Source organism: Rhipicephalus microplus, chromosome 8 (genome assembly GCF_043290135.1).
Source record: "Rhipicephalus microplus isolate Deutch F79 chromosome 8, USDA_Rmic, whole genome shotgun sequence".
NCBI lineage: Eukaryota > Metazoa > Arthropoda > Arachnida > Ixodida > Ixodidae > Rhipicephalus > Rhipicephalus microplus.
This window is the reverse complement of record NC_134707.1, coordinates 51,253,150-51,273,771: the sequence shown is the minus strand read 5'-3', so window position 1 is coordinate 51,273,771 and position 20,622 is coordinate 51,253,150. Positions and strand designations below refer to the sequence as shown.

General features: G+C 43.7%; 1 protein-coding gene across 1 annotated transcript; it reads left to right on the top strand.

Annotated features, from left to right (window-relative positions):
• Positions 1 to 7,616: 7,616 nt before the first annotated feature.
• LOC142769018 (uncharacterized) lies at positions 7,617 to 17,249 on the top strand. The gene is made up of 5 exons (XM_075871796.1): positions 7,617 to 8,623; positions 11,813 to 11,923; positions 12,299 to 12,406; positions 13,834 to 13,938; positions 16,762 to 17,249. The coding sequence occupies exons 1-5, from the start codon at positions 8,149 to 8,151 to the stop codon at positions 16,785 to 16,787; spliced, it is 825 nt and encodes a 274-aa protein (XP_075727911.1). The 5' UTR covers positions 7,617 to 8,148; the 3' UTR covers positions 16,788 to 17,249.
• Positions 17,250 to 20,622: the final 3,373 nt, after the last annotated feature.

The following is a 20,622-nucleotide window of genomic DNA, read 5'->3' as shown; positions in this document are numbered from 1 at the left end:
AACAGAGCCCTACTGAAATTTGGGACATGCATGCCTGCTTCCATAATGGGACGTGTGTAAACGATTCATCTATAAAATACCACAAACGTTTAGTGGGATGAAGGTAGATTTTATTGAGTGCGCAAATAAAATGCGGGAAGCATCGAATGATCACGAACGCTGCAAAACATTCCAGTAGAGCGACGACAGGGTGAAACAATTTTGCTATCAAATCAGATAGCCTCTACAGCATGCGAAGGAAAGAGAAAAAAAACTTAATCTGGAGCCCTCCACTACGGCGCGCCTCATCGCCCTGCTTTGCGTCGGCTCGTTAAACTTTGCACTCACTGAATCAGAGAAGAAAACACCCGCTTTGAACGTAGGTGACACAGCCGGGCGTGGCCAAACACAAACAATACAAGAGGTGTCGTTCGCAGACGTATACAAATACACGATAAAATATTGAAACAATCATTGCGCACTTATAAGTAGAGGAACCTTTTCAATCACAGACATACACATCGTTGCATCGTGTATACAAGAAATAGGCAAAGCATAAACAAAACCATTGCACATTTGTAACGGTATCTCTCATTGAAACATTCAAGTCAAGTGACAAAGGGGTGAAACACTCTCATTAAATCAGATAGCCTGTAAGGCATACAAAAAAAAAAAACAAGAAAACTCGCGGTCTCGACACAGATCAGACAACCGAGAGTGGCGCCCGGACGTAAAGAAAACACAAAATGCACTGGTTCGCAGCAATACACAAATATATCATAAAATATTGAAACCCTCATTGCACACTTTTAAGTAAAGGAACCCTCGTTTTTAACCGCAGGTATACACATAAGGCACTGAAGTAAAATATACATTGGACATATCTAAGTATATACAAGCACTAGGCAAAAGCATAAACAAAACTCATTCACATTTGTAAAGAAACCTTCTTTTTTGATCACAAATATGCTCATAAGGTACCGAAGTCTACTAATGTGACATTTCTAAGTGTGTACAGGAAATAGGCAAAAACATAAACAAAACTAGTGCACGTTTTTAATGGCATCTCTCATTGAAACACTCCTGCTGCCCGACTTTTTCGAAGCCAGTCGCTTCCTCTGCGCTTCAGCATTGGACTTCTTTACTAATATCTGCATCCTTGTTCGCAAAAACAACTGTACAATCTTCTTGGGCAGTTCATGGCATGGCGGGAAAGAATTGGCTGTGAACAAAGAAGCTATTATTTTTTTTTTGCAATGCTGGTACACTAACTTTGTTTGTGAGAAGGTCCACTTCATTTTTTCTGGCGTAAGCCTCTGCAAACTCAACAACCTGTAACACTGCCGCTGATGGAATAGCCAGCATCATTTTGTGTTTGGTGAAGCTTTTTAACTGCTGAAGCCTGCAAGCATTACTGCTGTCAGACAGTGCAGCTTGACATTCTTGGCAGGCCAAACCATTCTTGACTCCCCTCACAACATACCCAGCGAGGTATGTCAATGACTCCTGCTCTAGAATTTCCAGATCCAGCATGTCGTCAGGAGTGTGAACGGAATATACTCCGTCATGTTGTTGTTTCCCACTGTTGATTCCGGCAAGCATGAAGCCATCAGCATCAGAATAACTTCCGTCCTTACTCGGTCGCAAAAACAAAGACAGAGTGGCAATCTTCATGGTGCTCCGAAATTCCAATTCCCCTGGGACAGGATATTTTGCTCTCAAGGTTGAAAACAGGTTTTCAAGAGCGTCAGTGCTGAAGCGGCTCAACAAGAGATAGACAAACCCCAAGTCATTCAAAAACAGCTCCTGCACATGCAACATAGTTGTAGTCGCCATCACTATGCCCGTTTGAATAGGCTTCCAATATTTTTTCGCATCAGTTCCGATTTCGATTTTTTCAAAAAGGTCAATCATGCCTTTTAAAAACGTGACGGTCTCCTTGTACCGTTGTTCATCGAAGTGGCTGATGGCAAGCTTTGTCGTTCTTGAGGACATTAATTCAAACCATTTAAACACCGTTTCAACAAACCACGCTGTGGTTAAGGCATCTGTGTTATTAATTTCGTCGTCCTGTGCTTCTACAAGCATGCACAGTGCAGCCGCTGTGTCGTTGTTAAACAAACTGAAAGCAAATACCACTTTCATCTTTTCAAAATGTCCTGGTTGCACGCATGCTTCCTTCAAATGGGGTGCCAGTTTAAGGTCTGCCTTGGCATCAACCTCTACAACCCGCTTAATTGGCTGGACTGACACGGTGTGGCCGGGAACATTTAGCTTTTTGGCAAAGTCTTCTGTCAGTGTAATCTCTTGTCCTTGAGTTAGGTGATTACGCAAATTTTTAAGCAAGTGTGGCACATCTGGCATAAAAAAAAAGCTTTCTGCTAGAGTCACACGGGTGAGCACATGAAACTTTCGGCTTGCTGTGCTTTCCAACTACAATTCCGAACAACTTCCAAAGAGACTGGTTGCCTCCCGCCATGTCCGTCACAACAACATGCAAACGGATTCCAACTTTTTTCGCACTCTGTGATAACGTCCACAATGATCTGCTTCATTGTCTTTGCGTGAAAGGAATTGCCTGTGAGGTGGTATGCTACAACCTGTTTCCACCGGGTGCTGACCCCACCAAGCATGAACACAATTGCATGTGTTGCAAGGCATCCATCAGGCAATGTACCGTCGGCTAGAGGTACCGTTGGTGCTCCAAATACTGTTCCAGAGGACGCGTCATATGCCAGGCCAAGTGTCAGCTGTATCTCATCTATCATCAAGGTTGCATGCCGTTCCTTTGGATCCATTTGCCCAACCTACAAAAAAGCAGGTGTTAACCAAAAACAGCTTCAAACTAGTGAAAATTAAATGTGCCAACAAATAAGAAGATTTGGGGATTGCGAGAAATAAGGCATACCTTTAAAGCAAATGCTGGCATCAAGTCATGAAAAAGCTTGTCGCCTTTTGCAATGCTGCTGGAGCAGCCAACGGCACAGCAGGTCGGCATTGCGCTGCATCCGAGGCCGCCTTGCTAAAGGCAACACATGTGGGAGCGAGATGCAGTGCGCTCACTCATGGCGTCGCTGCCCGGCGGAGCCGAGGAGTCAACAAGGTTCATTGGTCACTTGTCGCGCCTGGTCCAATAGGGTAGCAGAAACGCGCGCCGGAGTGAGGAGAGACGTAGAGGGCGGGGAGGAAATTCTCCACTTTTTGTACAACGGTTTGCGCTACTTTTGAAAAATACAGGGGCCTTAGTGCGCACTGCTGCTGCTTCCCATCCCATCAGGGTTCCCGTGGGGTGGTGGTTTTTTTTTTATGAAGGCTTAATGCCGATAATAATAATAATACCAATAATATCAATATTCATAATAATAATAAATTATGATGCCTGCCGCAGTGGAAGGCTCTAACAATTTTTACCATGTGGTGTTCTATTCTTTGCACTCACATTGAGTTCATGGGTCTCTAGCTCTTGACCTTTATTGAAATGGCTGTGTTAACCATCTTGTATCAATGCATTGACTTTGTAAAGGAAGTACGGAGAATCACATGCAGACCAATTTAAGCGCTCCGCATTACTCGTTTTATTTAATACAAGACTTGAAAGGTGCAAATCGCTGCAGATCGACGCAGCTTAGCTGAATGAATTTTCAACTTCCTGTGTCGATCCAACATAGCATCACTCTATAATATGTTGCGCCGGCGACCAATCTGATTGGATATGCTCAGTCCATGTCACTGCCCCTCCGGAGCAGATGCACATTGTGTGTGTGTTACAGCGTGCTCTTTGTTAACGGGAGCTGTACAGCAATGTTTATGTCGAGGTTTTTTTTTTTCTGGGGCACTGTGCATTGCCCTAGCTGCGTTGCGTGTCACAAATCCTGTGATCGATGACCTGTCAAGCTGCGAAATCTTGTAAGGCAGCTGGCAGGTGTTGCCTCTTCGACTCGGCGGTGCAATGAGCATCAGGTTCTTGCTGCCCGATAAACGGCAGGATCCCCATGTCTGCAGCCATAACTTCGCCCCTGAAGACACTGTTACATTGCTGAGTTCGCGCTAATAAGTGATCTCTCCCACATACGTTGTCCGCATACTTCATTGACTTTGCAGATCGTCGGCACACAGGAAAATGAAATAAGAAAGGCTGGTAGTGTAGTGGCTCCTGGTGAAGGAGATCTTGACCAATCCATAAGCTTCGTCTTTCGTTGCTCGACAGTGTGCTGGGTGCACTGCCGGTGTTATTTGCGGAGGCCACAGGGAAGATGGCGCAGCTTAACACTCCATGTGTGCTGCCTTCGCTAGTGGCAGCTAGGCATTTCAATTGGTTAAAGAGGCGAGAAAGAGGGTAATCACATAATTGCTGCCTGTAGCGGCCTTTTTGCACTACAAAGTATTCCATGATACTGTAGCCTAAAGTCTGTCAAAATTTCTAAAACCATTTTAGCACTCCTTTAAAACGAATTTGGTGCAGTCTCCTACGAGTACTTATATTCAGTGTTGTCCGTGCTTATGTGCAGGAAGAAATGTCTGGTATAAATGCGTGGCCTTACAGAGACTCCTCCAAGCACGTTTATTATAGCCGAAGTTGAATGTGTTAACATGGAGAATCCATGAACCATGTAAAGGTGTTCATTTGGGTGCGTTGGTGCATAATTCTGAGTTGAAAACAGCGCTAAAAGACTGGATGAAAGAAAAGGTGTCATGGTCTATGATTATACATAATTTTGCTTCACTCCTCCCTCCCTGGCTATGCCAGTGGTCAAATGATTTCACAGAAAGCAAGAAACATGTGCCTTCCCGGCTTGTGGTACCATGCGTACTTAAGGTTTTGAGAGTCCTTCATAACTTCATCGGAGCAGTTATGTATTTTCACATTTATTAAACCTATGAATTCCGTGCAGGTCAAATTGTGAGAGAATGTGATACTGAAAAGTGTAAATACTTGATAAGGAAATGTACATAACACTTGCTTTTAACGGGTGCAGTTACTGCAGAAAAAAAATTAGCACAAGAGGGAAATCAGCAGTGGGAAGATTGCGACACCAATTGTCTTGTTCGCCGGCAGATATCACGATCAACCTTTTAAACTGAGATTGTCTGGCGAAACGTGGCGTGTCCTGTAGCCGAAATTTTCAATCCCATCCAAAATTTTTTTCCTCCTGTCACAAGTCACTTGTGCTTATCTGTTTTTTCTGGCAACTGTTCTTTTCTGCAAATTATCAAGGTTGTCTTGACATGCTTATTTTATTTTATTACAAATGAGTTTACTGTGCAACGGTTACTGCATTCCATGTTTTCATGTTATCAAATCTCGACTTATGTTCCCCGATATTGCCACACTTGGATTCGTGAACACCCTGCTTAGGGCCTGTGGTCAGTGAGCAGTGATGACAGGAATAGTGATAAAAGTTACGACACTAAATTACTTTGCACTTCTATTTAATTGCCATCTAGCTTGTGCATTCTTTCCAATAGAGTATGATCATGTGTATCTCTGCTCTTGGAAAATTCAAGCATAGAGATCAAGTTGTGTTCGTAAATCAGTGGTTCAAGAGTGATTGATTTTCCATGAATGAACACTTGTAATAAAAAAAACTGAATAAAATGCATATACACTCAAACCTCATAACAAAGTTGTATGTTATGTTGAATTAGGTTCATTATATCCAAAGTTTGTTATAAAAGTTTATTGCTACCACTTTATCTATTGCAAGACTATTTTTCATTTATTTCATTATATCCAGTGTTTCATTATATCTGGGTTTGTTATATTGAGGTTTGAGCATAGAGCAATATATATTCTTGCTTACAAAAGTATGCCCATCCAGCTGCACTTTGTTCTCGCATGTGTGTGCATTTTACACTTGAACGTCGTTTAACAACGGATGGCTACAAGTTTTCAGTGGATACCTCAAACCGATAAAGTCATCTCCGTGCTTGTAACATATTAGCATATCTTAAGCAAATCCTTCAAAGAAAGATTGCCAGTTTATATGTGTACAGTATCGTTTCTTCTGTTTGAAGTCTGTGTTGAGCATGAGCTGCGTGACCAGAGTAACTGTGTTTGTTCATTGTCCACATGTGAAAAGACACATAGAACATAAAAACTGATGTTTTCACGAGATTTATTCTTCGAATAAATGGCATGTCCTTGCTTTACAAGTGAAACGAAGTGGTTGTGTCCTAATGAACTCAGTTCTCATCCAGAGATGCCAAAATACAGTTCAGTGGCTGGATTGATTAATGCTGGTAGATTGTTGCTTAGATCTGTGTGATTGTGCGACGAACATAAATGACAGGTCACAACATGAAAATAATGACACATGCATGTCATGTGCATCATCATTAACAGGACACGATCTTGGTACGCTTGTGGCCATTTAATTAACTTGATATAGTATGTGAGAATCGGTATGGCATGATACGAGTGTATGAAAAAAAAATTACCAGTCATGCATTGTACAAAGCAGAATAGGAGGAGCTGCACAGGGGCGAGACCCCCCTCCCCCACCCCGAAATCTCAACAGCATCGGAATGTGCTCCAACATCACACAGAGCACGGGCCCCCATTATTTTTGCCTTCAACCAAATGCGACCGCCGTGGCCGGGATGGAACCCTCCACTTTCGGGACAGCAGCCAAGCACCGTCGATCGACGACCTGAAAATTGAGGGTGGTATGAAATGTGTGTCAGGAGGTGAGATAGTAGAACGAAATAAAGAAAACGAAAAACAAATAGAAATTTAGAAAAAAAATAGAGTGAGATAACGTAGATAAGATAATGTGCTCTAACATCGCTCAGAGCACGGGCCCCCACTATTTTTGCCTTCAAGCAAATGCGAGCGCCATGGCCGGGATGGAACCCTCCACTTTCGGGACCGCAGCCAAGCACCGTCGATCGACGACCTGAGAATGGAGGGCGGTATGAAATGTGAGTGTCAGAAGGTGAGGTAGTAGAACGAAATGTAGAAGATGAAAAACAAACTGAATTTTAGAAGAAAATAGAGGAAGCGAGGGAGATAACGTAGATAAGATAATGTGCTCTAACATCGCACAGAGCACGGGCCCTCACTATTTTCGCCTTCAACCAAATGCGACCGCCGTGGCCGGAATGGAACCCTCCACTTTTGGGACAGCAGCCAAGCACGGTCGATCGACGACCTGAAAATTGAGGGTGGTATGAAATGTGTGTCAGGAGGTGAGATAGTAGAACGAAATAAAGAAAACGAAAAACAAATAGAAATTTAGAAAAAAAATAGAGGAAGCGAGTGAGATAACGTAGATAAGATAATGTGCTCTAACATCGCACAGAGCACGGGCCCTCACTATTTTCGCCTTCAACCAAATGCGACCGACGTGGCCGGGATGGAACCCACCACTTTCGGGACGGCAACCAAGCACGGTCGATCGACGACCTGAGAATTGAGGGTGGTATGAAATGTGTGTCAGGAGGTGAGAGACAGAAATTTAGTTTTGGAAGAAAATAGAGGAAGCGAGTGAGATAACGTAGAAAGATCAAGAATTACGAGGAGATCATCGATGGATAATTTCGTGATCGTCATCAGATGGCCAATCGTCAAGGAATAAATCGAAAGTGACAAAAAGTATAGACAGAAAGCAACAGGTTAAAAAGGAAAAGATAAACATATAGGCCGTCCAGCTCCACACTTTATTCAGGCTTGGCAACGCTAGTGCGAAAATTCCTTATTTATTATTCTTATTATTTATTATTTTTTCCTTGGCTACGTTTGCGTACTACCATTTGTAGTAGTTGCTCTTATGTCAACTGGCGACGCCATTGATGACTTCGACTGACCTGGCAACACTGTGGTGGCGCTTGCCGACTTGTCTGTTTGTATAGTGTACTCTGTTATAGTACACTATACTATCTGCAACAGGTCCGGCAGCAGATACGCCAAACCAATAAATAGAGACTTATTGTGCTAGATCCGGATTTCCCGTTTGATCACCCATTACAAAGGGCAGGGCAACAATTTCATCGTCATCATCGTCATTATGGTTGTTTCGGTTCGTAGAAACTCCCTGGCATAGAGTTTCATAGAAGTTTCAGTTTATAAATTTCAGGGGCACTGATACATCAGTATTCTGAGACCGCCGTAGTCCTGCTAAACTAAAGCAAGTGAAGTCCCCAGAGACTCTTCTCCCGCCTTGCCCGGACATGGCTAGACCGAGGCTCAACTTGTCAGACGAGGAACGGCGCGAGAGACGTAACGCTGCCAACAGGGAGCGAAAACGTCGGCAAGCAAGCGAAGACCCGGAGTACCGCGCCAAGCAGGCTGCCTATATGAGACGCCTTCGAGCGGAACGCTCCGAGTACCGGGCTCGGGAAGCGCGAGCCAAGCGCGAACGTCGGCTGAACGACCCCGGTCTGCGAGTCGTGGAGAGTTACCTGCGTCAGGTCAGGAGGTGTGAAGCGAACGGTCGGCGCAAATCGCTGAGCAGTGACAGTGGCCACGGCTGCCACGTCTGCGGCCGATTGGGGTCCGACGCCAACCTGTCGACCTTGAGCGCTGTGCTCGACCGCGGAAAGCGTCGAAATGCCGCGCAACTTCCGCGTGAATCTTTTCCAGCCCTTCTTGTGGGGCTCACTGGAACGAACTTCTGCGAGACTTGCCGCGATTCGCTACTCCAAGGCAAGCAGTTAAATGGCTTGTCTGTATCAATCAAAACTGTCATCAGCTTTCTGTGGCAGCACTGCTGCACAGCCAAAGGGGCGAAGCTATTGCACATGAGTTCCTACGCCGAGAAATCCGCTCGCGGGCTTTATCGGCTTAGGTTTCGCAAGTGCAACCAACATGCACCTACGGCTCGCGAGGTTGTGAAGTAGTGTTATGAAAGATCAGTCTTTATATACTTACGGATGCAGCAGTGAATGGGCAAACAGCTAGAATCACTGCTAAGCTCATCTGAGAATCGCTTCACTAATGCGGACCTGCCAGTGATGCATGTCCGCATTCACAGCGAGCGCAATATACTCTCGAAACTCAGTTTAACAAAGCGATGACTGCACTGAAATGACTTCGTCTAATTGAAAGAGTGATATTTAGGTCTTTCGAAACCTGTAGTTGTAATGTAGCCACAACAGAAAGCTACCACGGCATCTTCTTTAATGGCAACCCGTGCCTCGCCATCATAAAAGCCTTTATAAACGACCTTGACATAGGGACTGTGTTCGAGCGATGCAGGCCGTGTGGGTGGTCACATGAAGGTATGACAGTTTACCGCTATGGCTTAACACACAAAACGAATGCAGTGATTCTGGGTGCTGGCTGAGCGAGAAAGATACATGGTGATCAGTGCTGTCATTTGCACAAACTATGGAATAACGAAAAGAACTTACTGCGCCTCTAGCATCGTGCGGTATGCAAAAGCGCTACCTACCATCACATCCTTTGTCTCGTACGTAGATGCGATACACAGCCTTATCAATGTAAAGCTAGTGCAATTACGGGGGCATGTAAATGTTTTAGCATGATGGCACTTTCTAACTCACTTAATTGCAGCACTTTCATTCAGTTAATTCAGCAAACAGTTTGCTAAAGTGCATTTATCATTAATCACCAAAGTAATTTGCTAAATCTGGTTGAGGGCGACATAGAACCTATGGGTATGTGCTGGAAAATGGAAATTTCTTAGATCAAAAACTTCATAAAATTAGGTTTCATTAGATGGAATTTTAAATGTAGTAATGTTTAATTTTTTTTTTTTTTTGAAAGCAATAATATGTTCCACATTGCCAAGAAACACAGGAAGCAGCATAAGTGAAGTGGTTGGTTTTGTTTTTGAAAAAAAGAAAGGCAACGGCCAAGCTGAGACTGCCCAATGAAAAATCCTACAGCAAGGCAACAAACTATTTCCTAAATATTTTGCATACAGGGTCGGTATCATTGTTTTATTGCTTATTGAGATGCAAGAACTTTCTGGAGATACTCAGGTTATTTTTTCTGGCTACGCAAAAGCATCAACAGACAGTAAAAATTGTGGCCATGATTGATTGAGAGGAGGCATGGCACATTTGCCTTGGCATACAGGGGAAACGCACTCCTTATTTGCCATGGTCAAGAGCACTCATTTTGTGCAGAGAAAAGAATGCTGTCAACCTCATAATAGACATGAACGAGTTCGCTCCCCAGGTCAAGTTCTGCACTGGTAATTTTTTTATAAATGTCAATCGCTCTCATCGCAAAGCATCAAAAATACCTTTCACTGTAGGTGCAAACGGGCGCGACGTTACAGTACGGGACTTTCAGTGTGATTGTATCAGTAATTGTAGGAAACTTGAAATACCAACCGCATAAGTAGTGCAATTAATAAAATGTGTCGTTTCTTTTACCTACCGTGTGTAATCCCAGTTGTGCTTTCAGGCCGCTGGTTTTGCTGAAGACTACCAGGTCACAGGCAATTATTAAGATGAATAACCTACTTGCACTGGTGATATGACTTGCACCCAATTTCCTTCTCGGTGATTGTGTTCAGACAACAAAATATGTCATAACACACTGCAGTCTTCCTTTCTGTCTGTTTAATTAACACAGACCACTTGACGAAGACACACTCATTGCCTTAGAAGCTTCCATGTTCAGCTGCTATCACTCAATGATGCCGTCGTTTTCAGAGACAGGAGAATGTAAAATCCACACCAGTAACCCAGAAAACTTGATACAGCCGAAAATAGAAATCCTTGACAGGACACTCTTTCAATTCTAATAACCTTGAACATAATAGCAATCTCTCCTCCTGTAATATTTTCGTTTATGTTGCATAGTCCATAAAAGTTAGCATTTGTGGGCTACATGCAGAAGTGTAGTGAAAAAAGTGTGCTTCTGTTCCATGCTGCGCTGCCACAGAATGTTGTTGCCAGGTACAAATGAAGTTGAAAAACATGTGGTCTTGCAAGTGTGTATTCTTAATAAAAATGTTTAATTATAAATTAGTAATTAATTGTCACTAAATTTTGAACACAACTGCAAATTCAGTTGATTGTTTTCTTTCTTCTTTACTTGGGTCACCAGAATAAGCAGATATTCACCCACCAGTATACTCTAGCTCCATGTTTGACAAATAGCTGTGTTCACCCACTATTTAGCACTCACCCAGGTTCTGCCCTCCACTCGGTGATGCTTACTTACGTTCATTGTTGTTTCGATGCATGATTGCTCACCGTTACCCACTGGCACTCAGCACATGCGTAAACACAGCCACGCGAGTGACACTTATTCTGCTTGTCTTTGCAAGAGATTCTGATCCATAGGGGCTCGAGGGGGGGGGGGGGCAAGGGGGCACTGTAGTAAAAAACTTCAACACCCCCCCATATTGGGGGTGTTGCTCGCATCCACTGTCATCAGAAGTCGGGGTCGCTTCACTGCACACATTATGACATGAAAATGGGTTGGGTTGCTTGTACTCTCGAATCTCAACATAAAGAATTTGGATATAACAAAATTGTAGTGATGGCAAAGTAAATGAAAAAATATTTCTGCAGTACAGTGTTAGGCATATACATTTATGACGAATTTTGAGATACAACAAACTCATTTTTGTGTAATATGCAATTTCGTTATAATGAGGTTTGAGTGTATTCGGATAAGCCTTGACATGGCATTGCGCTGCTTAATTCAACGTCGTCGTTTTCATTCCCAGTTGTGGTGAACCTTTCTTGGAAGAGTAGGAAAGCGAGTGATAGTTTACTATAATTTGCTATTTCTTTCAAGAGACATTAATGTGTCCCTCTACGTAAAAGGCATTCCAGTTTCAGCTACACCTTCTGTCAGGTACCTATGGTACATGCAAGTCATCTGAGACTGTTGTCTCTTCTTTTCCAGAAGCGGACCGAAGTGATGACAACAATAAAACTCTTGCGCAAGAGCATGAAAGTGAGGAGGTCATCTGTGGAATCGACACCTTTAATGCTGATTCACAGTCTGAATCCTCCTGTAAGTGCCTGCTCAAATCAATTCACTGAAAATCGAATCGATGTGCATCAGCTGTCGTGAGAGAGTCTTGACGCTTTATTTCTATACTTTAAGTGCATGGGTAGTACTGTCACATTCATGTTCTCATTTTTCTCAGATTGTCAAATGTGCTACTCCTGTGACAGCCCTTCGAGGTTTTCTCATCAAATTTGCAAATGTATACTATATTTATCTTGGTGATGCATAGTCCTTGAGTTGATGAATATATTTCTATCATGGTGATGCGTAGTCCTTGAGTTGATGCCAGATGGAATGTAAGAAACTATCTTCACTCGTGCAAAAGCAATAATTTCATTGCAGACGCTGTGAATCTTTCGAATCTGTCTGTTGTCGTAGGTTCTGCATCCATTAACAGCGAGATTGCCCTCTTGGTGCCAAAGCGTGAGCCCGAAGAAATTGTTAGTGCAGTTGGTTGCTTGGACGGTTATTCCCCGACCCGTGCTGGTGAGTTGCTTGGTTCGATTGCCGCTCATTTGTCTACTTGTAACTGTAAGTTCTTTCTTTACGAATGCCCTGAAAATCACAATTAGGATTTATAAATTTGATATTCATTAAAGAAAACTGGCCACACTGTGAGCTTAGATCCCGGTACAGATGAAAAGACTGGGCATTATAGCAACACATTCAAGCATCCTTCTAACGATCTGAGTAGGTTCTATATCCTTAAAGCTCGAGACAGTGAAAAGGAGTCGCAATAATAATTTTTATTTACGTGGACCTCCGTAGTATTAATTTGTGTTGGAGAGTATAGCTATCTGTGTATCTGTTTAGAAAAAGTATTAGCACGGAAATGTGTAAAAAGAAATTTCGTGACTTGTTGCTGTTAAATACATTGCCTCGCAAGCTTTAGCACATTTGTCTTTAGGTGTTGCTGTGCCTGCCACTATGACTTTGCATCATGGCTCCCGATCTTGTGAGTGGTTTGGTGCTGTTTACTGCATGGCAGAGCTGGCATGCTTCAGATGTGACTTTATTGAAACAATAACAATCTTGTGTCGAAAATGAATTTAGCCCGTCTTGTTTTTATGCCATTGTATGTTGTGAAACAGGTAAATGATGGCTTATTGAGAGGATCAGAGTGATGAGGATGTGGCTGGCGGATGGCAGCACCACGTATGGCAGGTGGTGTGAAACCTTAGCCGTTCCAAGACGTACTGTGGCAATACGCCTGTGAGATGGCGTTACTGGTGGTCTACCTTTAGCGCTGTTATGGTTGAGGCTTGTCGCGTGTCATAGATTTAAAATTATCATCACAATGATCCGCAGTGTGCTTTCTTCGTCCTCTTCTTTCTCTCCTGCTTCCCTAGCAGAGGACATGTGCTATTTTGTCTGCTGAGGGATGAAATAATGCTGATGGGCAAGAGAAGGAGCACTGAGAAAGAAAGAGATGAAGTAGAGAAATGTGGGGTGAAAAAATATTCTTGGTGACGAGAGATGGAAATCCTCGTACCCACTCTTTGAACGCTACCGCTCGACTATCCAGGTACACCATCAGAGCATAGCACAGCCTTGTATAGTGTAATTATAGCAAGAGGATAGGAAAGGGAATTGAGCATGAGAAGAAGTGTGGAGGCTGTGACTCAATCTTGTGCGGCTTATTAACAGCTGTGCTTATTTCTTTTATGTCGACAAACTTCTGGCTGATGTTCTAAGCAGCACTTGCACTTCACCTGCAAGATGCTGGAGCGATTGTACTGCAGCAGAGGGCTACAATCAGAATACTACATACGTTTGGGATGGTTTTGTCATTGTATGTGTGTTCGGGGTGGACTGCCGTGTATGAAAATCCGCTTGTTTTTGGCCGTATGCAAACTGTTTCACTGACATAATCTCTTTAAGTGTCTGCACATTTGCTGCATTTCTTGGTGCAGGCGCAAGTGACGGTAATGTAGGACCTGGCTCTCCCGAGAGGAAAATGAAGGTGCTCGGCATTAAAACCGAAGGCTCCGTCGTCCCTTTCCTGCTTGGTCCTCCCTGTAAGTACCTGTTTGATCCAAGCCACTAAGGCGTCATAGCAAACTTACAACATATGCTCTCTGGTGTTGTTAAAGGGACCCTAAAAGCAGATACAACTAACTCTCATTTAACGTAACCTGAAACGACTAGGAAAATGTTTTATATGTAAAGAAATACGGAACGAAAATTGGAAAAAACTGATGACACTTGTAATCGAACCCGGGTCGTTTGGATCCAAGCGGTGAACGAATTTGAATCGTTTGCATGGCAAGCACATGTTCTACCACATGGCCCCAGGTCTGCTTGCGAATGCAGTGAAAATAACTTCCTCCGCTTGGAAATGCAGTGAAAGTAACTTTCTTGTGCTTTACATACGCACGCTTCCCAAACACATGCTTCACAATACAACATGAAATGTTGCATTACTAATTCACTGTACAAGCGCTCATTACTAAAGGGCATTAAAACATGTGATTAGCATGCATTCTTGGTTTAAAGGAAGCCACCCACTACGAAAGGCACACACAGTACTACGTCTTTGCCTTTAAGGCCACGTGGTGGGTGCATAGCAAGTTCGAAAAGAGTTCACCCGCATAATTGCCAGTGGTTTAAAGCGTGCTACCGTTTTCACAGAATGCAGCCGTATGTGAAAGCTTCACTGACACAAGCTATATTTAACAAAGTACGCACTGGGAAACTCTTAAAGTCCAACTGCAACAAAATTTGGCACTCCTAAAAAATCAAATGTATAGGTAGTTTAGCTAGAGACAGTGCTGCCTGGGAAATGTCACTTTCGAAATACAAGCGCTTCCTTAGAAAAAGAACTTGCAAATGACAGTGTTTTTGAGACCGAAACTAAAAAAAAAACGATGCCATTACAACTGACCGGAAGGGACGTAAATGACAGAAAAATCGTCTGCTCCGCGCTCCTCGAGCACGCACATCGCGGACGCACCTCTTAGGTTGTGCGTTTTTTCTATGTTAACTTAAGAAAGCTGCGTGAACATGCCTCTTATCGAACGCTGGTCCGGGCATCCCACTGGTGGGCTTGCAGTGTCTGACTCCCGTATTCAGAAACCCTGCTTGACTTGGAACTTTGCCTGCCATCGATTTCAATGCAGCACGAGCATGTTTCTTTAATGCTGCACGAACTTTAGGCGGTGCCAAGGCAGCCCAAACGCACATACGCATTTCAGACATGCTGCATTGAAAGTGGTTTTAACGTAGAAAAGAGTGATTCAGCGGCAGGAAAAATTGCTCGTAAGGAGCGACGCGGCGACGTTCTGTAGTAATCGTCGTATCCGGTTCTGCCCGATTTGCCTGGGCACACCGCTAGAGCTCCACGTCGTCTGCTTGCTGGCAATTAAAGCACCAATTATGAATTAAATATGCTACTGCAAGATTTTTCATTGTCCTTATCGTAACTTACCGTATATATACGTACTAAGTATTTAATTATGGCCGTTTCCAACCAAGTAAAATTTCATTGCAGTGGGCCTTTAAAGGAGCCCTGCAACACTTTTTGAGCGTGGTCAGAAAGCGCTGCCGATGGGTGGTAGAGGTTCCCGAGAACACGCAAGCTGAATATTATAGCGCAGCATGCGGCCTGGGCTTCACAATAAATGATCAAAGTCAGCTACAAATTGCTTTTTCTTCTCTCAACAAATGACGGAAGATGCACAAAACTCAATCGTAGGAAACCATCTATCAGCCATTGGCTGATATGGACATGGTGAAAAGCGGCACATTCGAAGAAAAAGAAGAAAAAATGGCTCAAGGCCACCAGACACATGGGACATATTTTCTTTGCCCCTGCCAATCCTTCCTGCTTAGCTTCCAGCGCTTTCATCGGAGAAGATAAGGGAGAATGCAGTTGCAGCATGTCACAAATCTTTCTAGCTCCACTCGCACTGGGCAGATTCTTAAAATGTTTGCGGCGTTGAATTCGCGAAGCAATAAGCTTTTCTAGAGGATACATTTCATGGTTATTTGAACAAGTGTTTCAGGGCTCGCAAGCCTAAGGGTCTCTCATTTTTTACCTTAATTTTCATATAACTGTTGTGCTGTTGTACATAATAATATTGATGTTTCAGACATTCTCGAGCATTAATGATTGATTGATTGATATGTGGGGTTTAACGTCCCAAAACCACCATATGATTATGAGAGACGCCGAAGTGGAGGGCTCCGGAAATTTCGACCACCTGGGGTTCTTTAACGTGCACCCAAATCTGAGCACACGGGCCTACACCATTTCCGCCTCCATCGGAAATGCAGCCGCCGCAGCCGGGATTCGAACCCGCGACCTGCGGGTCAGCAGCCGAGTACCTTAGCCACTAGACCACCGCGGCGGGGCATTCTCGAGCATTAACCTTTCACTCTGACATGACTTCATTTGCCTTTATCATCCTTCTAATAGCACCAGAAACTGTTTCTGATGTAGTTTGACAGGGGCATGGCATTCATGTTATGCTACTCATTATGTGTAATTCATGTCATCGGTACGTGTCATTTGTGCACTGTCATGAAATCCACATTTCATCATTCATTTACTGCGCGCATGGTGTCATGTTGTCTACACCTTGTCACTTTCGCTGGGTCATTTCGTGCTCGAGCGGTCTTGAATGTGGCCCCGTTTTGATGAGAGGTGGCTTTACTGCCATAATTAGCAAGGTCTTAATTGACATCATAATGAATGCACTACTGCTAAAAAATAACAAACGATGTCTCCACACTTGCCTTGGGTTAACTGCCTGTTTGTTTTGCTGGTCGTGTCTAACAAAATCGTTTTCAAACTCATGCTAACAAATTATTTTGCTTCTCTCCACACTCACAACATGCAGGGCTAGACTCACAGGGCATTAAATGATCCACTGGGACCGGTGTGTGGCTAGTGACATATGACGGAGGTGCTACAGCCATAATGAAAACATCTATCTCCACAAGCGGGGCGCACACCGTGGCAGAATTATGTACGAGTGTGACATGGGCTACGAGTGTTTCAAAATCTCCTCAGCAACATGGAAGTGCCACCGGAATCTTCACTCGGGGATCACCGGGCTGCACACTTGCCCCAGCAGTGCTGGGGTTTGTCGAACAGAAGATGCGCCTTCGGATCGCATGGGCAAGCGGCCATTTCAGCACTGCCAGTGCAATGGGCGCTTCACCGAGCTCGGCAGTGCCAAAAAGCATGAGCGCTCGATGCAGGCGAGCAGTAGTACCCACACTGCGGACTGCACTGCGGCAAGGAAAGTAGTGATAGTACGCACCCTTATTTATTATTTTATTTATTTTACAATAAATTATATATGTTTACGTTTCGCAAGTGAAACGAAGTAGTTGCGTCTTCGGTGCTCGAGTAATACCTGTGTGACACAGGTACTTTTGAAAGGCTGTGCAGTAAACGGCCGTTAAAACACCACAGTTCTATTGACTTGACGGTGTTGTCATGCTGCTACACGGCAGCTTCGAAGGGCCGTTCAGTGGTTCAAGTGTTTATCGCATACATTGTGGGGAAGCGCGGATTTGTATTTTCGTATTCGAGCCACTGGGAAATTAAATCTACTACAAAATACAAACGTATTTGTTGTATATGTCTAAAAATTGCAATGAATTGTCCATTCGTAGTTATGAACACATATGTATTTAGTTTTTAAGTTGTTGAGCAGTGAAACTGTGGTGAGCGGTTCTCTGCAGAATGGCATGATAGAGACAAGCATGTTACTGTTGTTGAGAGTAATAACAGCATAATACTCTCAAAAACAGTAGCATGCTGTTCACTCAGATAAAGTGGCAAAACTACTTTATTAGCTCACACATACTGATTTTGAAGAATGCTTGTTAGTTTTTTTTTTCCCAGTTGTGAGTATGAGTACACTCTAAACGGGAGGGCACATTTGTGCCGTTTTCGCTTTCATTGCTCAATGTGTGTCGAAGTTTCGATAAAGTTGTGGAATGCTCTGTGGACTCAATGGCCTTCGAAACGACCTGTGTAGTGGCTCGTTTTTATTCATTAAGTCATTTGACCATTCGTTTGAAGGCCATCTGAGTGCCTGTGTTTCACAGGTATAATTTTTCAGACACCAGTGGGTGGTGGTGAAGAAGACGACATGTGGGTAATTAAAAAGAAAACTCGTTAATAGGCAAACTTGCGCCCAGGACATAGTGTTTGAGTGGGCTGGTTGGTGCTGCATAGTAGACGACGAATAAAACAGTCAGGGCTAAAGACGGGTCGGGAAAAGGATGGCACTGAACTAACAACCAAAGTTTATTGCAAAACAACTGCAATATATTGGAAGCAGGTGTTTCCACAGAACCACCAAAACATAAGAATAAATGCACAATCACGTGATAGAGGCCAAACATTATCAGGAAAGTGTCACATCAGAGTCGCATATATTGGCAATCTTGTGCTTTGAAGTAGCTAGGACTGAGCCTCGAAATTTTCTTCAGCCGAACTCACTTGGGCTCGCACTTATGAAAATTTTCTTCAACTGCACTCACTCAGACTGAAACTCCCCAAATTATGACTCACCTGGTCTCGGTGCTACATCTGAGTGAGTCCAAGTGAGTCAACTCATAAGTTCGCTGACCTATGGTGGACTTCGAATAGTATCGAATTTGACTGCTTTGAAGTGAAATTCAGGGTACACCAATATGATGCTGTTGAATGTGCAAGTCTTCGCTGATCTCGTGTTTGCACTACTCGTTGTTGCTCCATGACCACAAATTTTCCAAGAATTGACTTGCTGTTATTGTCAGCCAAGTGGCTGAGGACAGAGCATTTCAGTAAGTCAGTGAGTAAGCCTCAGCTGATCATTTATGCATCGGCTGAAACGAAAAGAGAAAGTAGAAATGATGCGCCCTGTATATACGTAGATAGCGGCGATCACGACGTCTAAGGCACGTAGGCCGTCATACGCGTCTCATCCATGATTCTTGCCTTAGTATTGGTGGTCTCATTTGTTCCGGAATAAACTAGACTGGAATAACCGGGGACTAGAATTTCTTAAACAACTTTACACAAACAATTCAGCCCTAGATTCATCTCTATATCTCTCGCCCCTATTAACCCGAACCACGCATTAACCATGCATTAACAGCTGACTTCACGAGAACAAACATATTGCCACAAACATGTATTACGTGGTAATGTTTCTGGCGAAATTGAATGTGCTGCAATAGCAAAGACGGAGCATAGGTGCGAAAGAAGATTATGCCTTTGTTTTGCCAGTGAGCGGACCAGCTTGACGTTCGGCCGACCTCAAGTTACTGGTTTCTGCCCATTATAATGTGGCAATATTTAAGAATTATTTATGGGAGCTCCAAACAATGAAGCCTTCGGAGCGCCTATGTAGCCGCTGTGGCAACTCGGAGTGAAACAATGAGAATCCGTCTTCGGCCTCCTTCGCTTTGACATGTCCCAGGCTACATGTACAGACAGCTGGCTGCTTCGCCACAGTTCGTACGACAACATGCTGCAGAGTGCACTGGAATACGTTCAGTAGAGTGGCTGCAGAGTGCACACAAAGCAGGTCGTTGCAGCTGATCGCTTCGCGTGTCTAGGGAAATAAAGCATTGAATACATAACGGCGCAACTGTTTGCGGAATATACTTCTTTGATTCTATGCCATCCGCAGTTTTGTGCGTTCTCTCCTGTTAGTCTCAGCTGTGTTTTTTCGCTTTTCTTTGCAATATGTAGTCTTATCTAGTCGTCTGTGTAGTTATCCTTTCTTGTTTTGGTTTTTATTACCTTTTGTTACGATTATTTTGTTCTTCGGTGGATGTGTGCATATGTAGCAACCAAACTGTATCCTTTTGGAGCCACTCCTGTAAGTGCCTGTTAAGGCTTACAGTATGAACCCATACAACACACACAACCTCAGGACATCCTCAGTATGCCTCCGTGAGGACAATATGATGCCCCCAGAATGTCCTCTTATGGTACTAGAAAGGCACTAATCCCGTCCCCTTGACCATACACAACAACCTCAGCACATCCTCAAAACAACAATTCAGGACTTTTTCAGCATCTTTTCAGAACAACGATAGCGTGGCCGGTTCGGTACTGTGGGCAGTGATACTACTTAGGATTTACTTCTTTTCATGACATTTTCATACATCAAAAGAAAAACACCTGCGAGGTCTCGAGTATATATACTGTATCAATCAACAGAAAGGTGACAGTGCTGGACTATTAAAGTAGAACAAACAAAGCTTGTCAACTGAAATTTATTTATTTAACAGTAATTACTCACAATAGACAGCTTTGTCAGGCATTCGAGTACGCGTATAGTCTGAAAAAAGAAAAGCAGTATCAAGGCAGTCAACACAGCTTAATCAACTACGTTTGTGATCATCTTCGAAAGTTTGACACAGTGTCCTCATCACCACGTGTATCGCGCCCAATGCACTCACTAGTGCTGGAGGCTCCGCATGACAGCCTATCAGTACACTCGACACGGGCGTTGACTTGACTTGCCCGAGGTCGGGCCATGTGTCAGATGCAGAAGTCGATCCTTTCACGTTGGGACCAGGCTGCTTCGAAGCCCAATCGATCGCGATTGGCTGTTGTTCCAGGCTGCTTCGAACCAAACCTCGCCGCGGTCGGCTGGTGACAATGCATCTATGATCAGTCTGAACGTTGAGCAGCCCAGTGCGCCCATCGACACGATAATTTATTTACCGTCATCACCTACGACTTA

Excerpts from the sequence above, each read along its gene's own strand:
- LOC142769018 (XM_075871796.1), top strand. The coding sequence starts at position 8,149 with ATGGCTAGACCGAGGCTCAACTTGTCAGACGAGGAACGGCGCGAGAGA. Across the intron at positions 11,924-12,298 it reads TTCACAGTCTGAATCCTCCT|GTTCTGCATCCATTAACAGC; the intron begins GTAAGTGCCTGC and ends CTGTTGTCGTAG. Across the intron at positions 13,939-16,761 it reads TTTCCTGCTTGGTCCTCCCT|GGCTAGACTCACAGGGCATT; the intron begins GTAAGTACCTGT and ends CACAACATGCAG.